This window comes from Triticum dicoccoides, chromosome 1A, assembly GCF_002162155.2.
Source record: "Triticum dicoccoides isolate Atlit2015 ecotype Zavitan chromosome 1A, WEW_v2.0, whole genome shotgun sequence".
Taxonomy (NCBI): Eukaryota; Viridiplantae; Streptophyta; class Magnoliopsida; order Poales; family Poaceae; genus Triticum; species Triticum dicoccoides.
Window position 1 is genome coordinate 351,692,569 of NC_041380.1, and position 7,433 is coordinate 351,700,001.

The following is a 7,433-nucleotide window of genomic DNA, read 5'->3' on the forward strand; positions in this document are numbered from 1 at the left end:
GGCTAAAATAATTAATAAATTACAATGAAATCAAAATATATACTTTTATTTGAATGGTGCAATTGGTTGGATTTTCAAATGCGTATTTCCTTAAAATTGAAATACATCTTTTTTGTCCCGTTGCAACGCACGGGCATTTGTGCTAGTATATTACAAATTATAAAATATAAATATAATCATAATATATATACATCTACTATAATTATTATTATATATATAATATAATATAAATAAAAAGATCCAAAGGGACAACCAATTGATCTTGACTATCCAATCATGTCAATACAAATTGAGCATGCAACATGTTTAGCACGAAATTAATATCAACCAAATTGCAATAAACACATAACAAATATCTTATCTAATATTACTGTCAAAAAAATAAGATCCTACCCAATATCATCATACAATTAATATATGCATAATATCAATGGGTATAACTACTTTCACCGTAAAAAATAAGAATGTTTAGATCACTAAAGCTCTTATATTTCTTTACAGAGGGAGTAGTAATCAGTAGAGTATGTCTGTATCCATGTTGTGTCTCCACCATCGGTTTCACATCCATGCTACGTACAGGGCGCATTACAGAGCGTACATATATACGTTTGGGCAACAAACATTCGTCCGTCCACATCACGTGCGATCCCACATCACCACCACCACCAGGTCATGGCATGGGCTCATGGCGCGCGTCCCTATCGGTCTTAGTCACACCTTCCTCCACTATCTCCATTACGTGATCGATCAAGATTCAAGAGTGATCCCACAAGCTCACGGCGTCCTCATCCTCAGCTTCCGCGTAGTACGACGCCGCCGAGCAACCGTCCGCCGCCGGTGTGCCCAGCACCGGCGGGCTGATCATCAGCCCCTCCGCCATGCTCACCATCAGCCGCGGCATCTCGAACACGTCGTCCTCGTCCACGACGCCGATCGCGTCGTCACGCCTGTCCTGCTCGCCTGCATGCAGCTGATCGCCGTAGCATTGGTCGCTGCGCTGAGGAGCCCAGGTGCTGGCCATCGCGGACGCGGCGGCAGCGGCCGCCGCAGCCCGGACATCGTCGGCGGACATGGACGCCGGCGCGGGGCGCGACCTTGCCGCGTCTGGGAAGTTGAGCGCCGTCCCCGCGCCACGCAGGGCCAATGCGGCCGCGTCGTACGCCGCGGCGGCCATCTCGGGCGTCGGGTAGGTGCCGAGCCAGATCCTGGTGTGCTTGCGCAGCTCCCGGATCTCCGACACCCACTTCCCCGCCCGGAACCGCACGCCGCGGTACACCGGGTGGCGCGTCTCCGCCCGCGGCCGCCTCCCGCAGAGGCTCCCCATCATCCCCTCCCTCCCTTGCTCCATTAACGTACTAATCACCAGCCAACTCACACCCGTCCGGTACAACAGGCTCCCTACCAAGACATGCAGAGCAGTACGTACATTGCACTAACCAGCATGCACACAACCGGGCTGGACGAGGAATGCAGCAAAGCAAGCAAGCCAGTGAACAAACCAGCTAACAATATTAGCAATGTCAATTAGCAGATGGCAGATACGCTAATCCGGACGGGGGTTTCAGGAGGGTTTAAAAGCCGGGAACCGGCCGGAGTTGGTGAGAACGTACGCGGTTTTCAGCTTTGCGAGCTCGCTCGATCGATGCCGAGCTAGGGATTAGCTGTGAAGCACAGGGGGCAAAAAGGAGTGGCTCTTTCAGGCTCTATCACGGGCCGCCCAATGGAGCCCCGCCACATAGACATAGGGGGGGGCAATCTAAGGCTCAGAAAGCCGCTCCTGGGTTAGTGCGCGGCGGTGTTAGTACGACATCACTGGATCATTACCGGGTTGTTACGAATCAAAATCCAGGTGGCGACACGCCGGGCTGCCGGAGTGGCCATCGGAGTTGACTGCCGGATAGCACATCACCGATGCTCCAACACCTGTGTTGACCCGTTCAAGGACAATATAATAGGGGTTTTATCTTTTATGGAAAGGCGAAAGCGAGAGATGGAACCAACCGATCGATGATGAGTAGGCGATGATGATGGTGCATGATTCTTTGGTTCTCTTGCCACCTAACATATCCAGTACTAGATTACGGGGTAGGGACGTGCGCCGGTGGGCGGTCAGATATTTTCTCGCCGCGTGACATGTTCATGCTTGCGCTTCGCAGTGTGTGGTAGCGATTTGGGGTCGTTCGGACGCGGTGGCGTAGGGGTGAAAGAATGTCAGCCGTTATATGGACGCATGCATGAACATGGTTTTGGTTTTGTAGGGAACAAGGAATGCAAAAAAAAAATTGCGGGGGAACAAGGAATGCAATTTTTCTTATTTGGGAACAACGAATGGATATAGGGAGGCGTGTCACCCCACCATCCAAGCCGCAACCGGCAAATTTGGACCCTCAAACGTCCACGGACGTGCCTGAACGCGTCCGCGGACAATGACCAAGCGGGCTTTATATTTTACCATTTGCAGCCATAAACCATATTTTCAAAACAGCTAATACATGCAAACACATGTATGTCCATCAATTTAGATGTTTTAGTCTGTGATGGGCCGGCGGGGCTCTTAAAAGCACCAAATAAATTGCTCATACTTAGGATTTCCACATGCGTATTGGACTGACGTGTTTCGGATGTTTTAGTCTCACCTCGCCGCGTGAGGAGCTAGTCCACCGGCTTAAATAGCCGGCTCGTCCAGAAGCGATAAATGTTAGTCATCATTGCACCCTTTGTTAAGGAAACAAACTATCACTATTAATCTTCTCTGCTTATCACAGAGAAGATTAATAGTCATGGTCTATCTCCTTCACAAACAAAACATTAATGCTTGCACAACTTTTTTGAATCAAAATGTGATCGGGTGAAGGCCAAAATAAAAATCGATGAACAATTTAAAAATCTCTCTCATTGTAGTTGGGCTATCAACGTATATGAATGAGATGAACTTGATACTCGATGAACAATCATCAGTTGATGAACCATCTTCCGGCATGGCTATTTAAACTGGCTGGCGTCGGCCTCGTGCTGTGAGGTGGGATTAAAATTTGGGTATCCGTCTTGACAAAGATAAGAGAGAAAGGAGTTTCGGGTGGCTGCAGGTGAGACCGCTATGACCTGGAGCGGAGTGCGCGGTCGCGTCCGGTCACCCTCATATGGTCCCTATATTTGGTCTCGATTTGAGGAGTGTCGCTCAGCACGGATATACTGGGACTAAGTGAGGGGTTCGGCTAGATCAACTTTGTTTAACCAGACACTGACCGGACAGATGTTATCGGATGTTTAGGAAGAAAATAGGGGTCCGGCTGTACTGTAGATGCTTTCTCTGGCTTTGTCTTCTCGCTCCACTAATGGCCATCCAACACGCATGACTCCATCTACCGAATTATTTCCAAATTCTAAGTGGACACGTATGTAAATAAGATTACAGACATGGGCCTGGAGAATATATGTCGCGACCCCATATGTCCATTTGGTTAGATTGGAGTAAAGCTCAATCCAAGCATGCACTTGCACTCTTGTCTACTTTTGCAACGTTTGGGAAAGGATGCTCTTGATGCTATCCTCCAAATAGTATTGTCAGTATCGACGCAGCTTTCCCTCTTAATGAAATTTGCAGCTGTCCTGCGTTTCTTCAGAAAGAAAGAAAAAAAAAAGGTATTGACGCTTCTTCGAACATCTTCCGCAAGCTTCTTCTACCTAAAGATAACGTGGAGCATGTCGAGAGCTGACCCTAAAATTCGTCCTGTCATCTGTCTGCACACAGGTAGAAATCAGTCCCCTGACTCCGATGCCGAAGCCGGTCATTCAAAACTAGCCGCATATGTCTGCTTTTCATTTCAAATGAATTTTAACATAAATGAGCAAATTTGATTCAAGGTCAAACAAACCGGACGATATTCGTTTAGACCAGGATAATTTTTACATAAAACCAGACCACATTTCATCCCGTGTACTAAAACCTTAAAAAAACTTAAACTACACTATATTTGACGATGACCTCGTAGGCCATGTCGGGCTGGCCGGTGGCTCCTCAATCATCGTCGATGGATCTGGCGTCGGAGCCATCAGGCTTCAGAAGACGCAAGGGGGCGGTGTCGCGACAGGGCTTCCCGGCAGCCGCCTAAAGCTTGCGGATGATTCTCTATGCTTCCTCATACGTCGTGCGCAGTGCGGCCGTGGCCGATGACGTGGGCGGAGGGAGAGGGCGGCTGGCCTTGGAGGATACGACATTGGCGATGGCGATCTCGCTAAGAGACCACTCCTCGCCGAACTGGGCCACCTCCCCGTCGAGGCGACAGAGACAACACTTGCTCGTCTCTGCCGTCGTCATGGAGCGGTCCAGGGCCCAGGCATTCTCCAGCTCCGGGTCCGCCGCGATGTGTGGCGGCAGGTCCTGCCGGTGCCCCCCCTATCGGCATACTCCTGCACCATTAAGGCGCTCCGGGAAGACGAACAGCCGCCGCCGCCGAGGTAGTGGTGAATCCGGCAGTACGTGCGGTTGCGAGCTGTGCTCCTCCTTCACGCGCCGGGACGGCGGAGAAATCCGCTACTCCTTCACGTGTTGGGGCGGCAGCAAGAGGGGCTCCTCCTTCACGCGGCGTCCAATTTGGACGCTGCGGTTGCGCGGTGGAGAGCAAGGAGGGGATGCGGGCTCCGTCTTCACGGGGAGGAGTGTCTCCGGTGGTGCTTGTACTCCTCGTCCGTGGTGGCGTACACCTGACCCTGCATCGCCGGTGTGGACTGTTGCGGCAGTGGCATGGACTGCTGCGGCAGAGGCTGGTCCTCCTCATCACTGAAAGAGATATGGATCTCCGCTTTCATCGAGGAGCCGCCCGCCGATGAGTTCAAAGGACCCGTGGATCAAGGGTGGTGTTGCCACGATCCTCCGGAGCCCGTCTCGGAGCCGCCTATCAGTGTCGAGGCCCATGAGTTGCCCATCGCTGGAGTTGTGGAGGAAGGAAGGCAGTGAGGGGAGGAAGATTAGGAAGAGTGGAGCGATGCAGTGATTGCGATGTGGATGGCGCTGGAGCACGACTTATAAAGCCGCGGCCAGGCCATGCGAACAGACAGTCAGCCGATTCAATGCGGCGAAGCGGCCGAGGTAGGTTCATCAGGAAGTTGCGTCTGCATTGAAGTGGTGGCTCACTAGAGGTCTCGTTGGTCTATGCCGCCCCGTTCGGTCAGATTGCTGCATCAATGCCGGCCGTTGCGTGCCCTGGGCTGGCATTGATGCGGCACGGGAAGCGGTGCGTGCATGAAAAGAAAAACATAGGAGAGGTGTGGGGGGTTGTTGGGTGGGGCATAGATGCCAGACGCGGGTGTGGCAGCGGTCCGGACGCCCACAAAGCTCCCCCTAGTTTGTCTCTGGTTTGTGGTAGAAACCATGTCGGGACCGCTCGATGTACCAATACAGGTTCGCGTTGGATGGCGTGATACGTCTCCAACGTATCTATAATTTTTGATTGTTCCATGCTATTATATTATCTGCTTTGGATGTTTATGGGCTTTATTATACACTTTTATATTATTTTTGGGACTAACCTATTAATCGGAGGCCCAACCCAAATTGTTGTTTTCTTGTCTATTTCAGTGTTCCAAAAAAAAGAAATATCAAATGGAGTCCAAACAAAATGAACCTTCGGGAGAGTTATTTTTGGAACGAAAGCAATCCAGGAGACTTGGAATATACGTCAAGGAAGCTTCGAGGTGGCCACGAGGCAGGGAGGCGCGCCTGCCCCCCTGGGCGCGCCTCCCACCCTCATGGGCCCCTCATGGCTCCCCTGACCGACTTCTTCGCCTATATATGTCCATATACCCTAAAAACATCAAAGAGCGGAATAGATCGGGAATTCCGCCGCCAGAAGCCTCCGTAGCCACCGAAAACCAATGTAGACCCGTTCCGGCACCCTGCCGGAGGGGGGAATCCCTCTCCGGTGGCTATCTTCATCATCCCGGTGCTCTCCATGACGAGGAGGGAGTAGTTCTCCCTCGGGGCTGAGGGTATGTAGCAGTAGCTATGTGTTTGATCTCTCTCTCTCTCTCTTGTGTTCTTGAGGTGATACAATCTTGATGTATCGCGAGCTTTGCTATTATAGTTGGATCTTATGATGTTTCTCCCCCTCTACTCTCTTGTAATGGATTGAGTTTTTCCTTTGAAGTTATCTTATTGGATTGAGTCTTTAAGGATTTGAGAACACTTGATGTATGTCTTGCACGTGCTTATCTGTGGTGACAATGGGATATCATGTGATCCACTTGATGTATGTTTTGGTGATCAACTTGCGAGTTCCGTGACCTCGTGAACTTATGCATAGGGGTTGGCACACGTTTTCATCTTGACTCTCCGGTAGAAACTTTGGGGCACTCTTTGAAGTTCTTTGTGTTGGTTGAATAGATGAATATGAGATTGTGTGATGCATATCGTATAATCATATCCACGGATACTTGAGGTGACATTGGAGTATCTAGGTGACATTAGAGTTTTGGTTGATTTGTGTCTTAAGGTGTTATTCTAGTATGAACTCTAGGATAGATTGAACGGAAAGAATAGCTCTGTGTTATTTACTACGGACTCTTGAATAGATCGATCAGAAAGGATAACTTTGAGGTGGTTTCGTACCCTACCATAATTTCTTTATTTGTTCTCCGCTATTAGTGACTTTGGAGTGTGTAAATCCCAAATTTCCAATTTGGAATGTTATACATAGATCATTCATGCATATCATATTTTGCTGCATTCCGTTTCGCGATCCTCGAAATCCTAAGCAACTCAAGAACCCTTGGAGAGAGTTGGGGATTTCCCTGTTTTCATATTTGAGTTTTATCAAATATTGAAACGAGGATTGTTGGTTTTAATCATTTTTCTCTCCGAAAATATTTCATATTAAAATATATGAGAGGAGATAATATGACTTCTCCAAAATAAATGAAATATTGGAGGAAAAATATTAAAATCAAATATTGGATTTTATTCGGAGTTTATTGCTATTTTATTTGAATTAAAACAATTGCACGTCTTTCAAAGTTGCATTTTAGGGCCAAGAAAATGTTCATCTTGTTCTAAATATTTTATTTAGACGGTGAAAATTTGTTTTGGCATTTTTAGATTTTTATTTTATTTTCTAGGATTTATTTAAGTTTCGGTGAAATTATTTAAAAAAAAGTCTCTAGCGCCTGACGGGGCCGAAGCCCAGCTGAGCCGGCCCAACCGCCCCGTGCCTCGTCTCCCTCCAGGAGACCGCGAGCGCCGCCGCCCGACGCCGAGTCCAGCCGAGACTCTTCCCCCGCGCCGCCTTGCCCCCTCCCACAAGCTAGGCCCCCCTCCTATATATACGCCGCCCCGCCCCGAGTCCACCACCACCCGAACCCCGCCGCCCGTCGAACCCCGCCGTCGCCGCGTCGCCGCTGCCGTCGCCGTCCCGCCGCCTGGCGCCGCGTCGCCGCCA

The 7,433-nt window shown here is 49.6% G+C and overlaps 1 protein-coding gene across 1 annotated transcript; it reads right to left on the reverse strand.

Moving 5' to 3' along the window:
- Nucleotides 1–528: 528 nt before the first annotated feature.
- On the reverse strand, nucleotides 529–1,530 carry LOC119289154 (ethylene-responsive transcription factor ERF026-like). Its single transcript, XM_037568578.1, has one exon. The coding sequence runs from the start codon at nucleotides 1,346–1,348 to the stop codon at nucleotides 755–757; it is 594 nt and encodes a 197-aa protein (XP_037424475.1). The 5' UTR covers nucleotides 1,349–1,530; the 3' UTR covers nucleotides 529–754.
- Nucleotides 1,531–7,433: the final 5,903 nt, after the last annotated feature.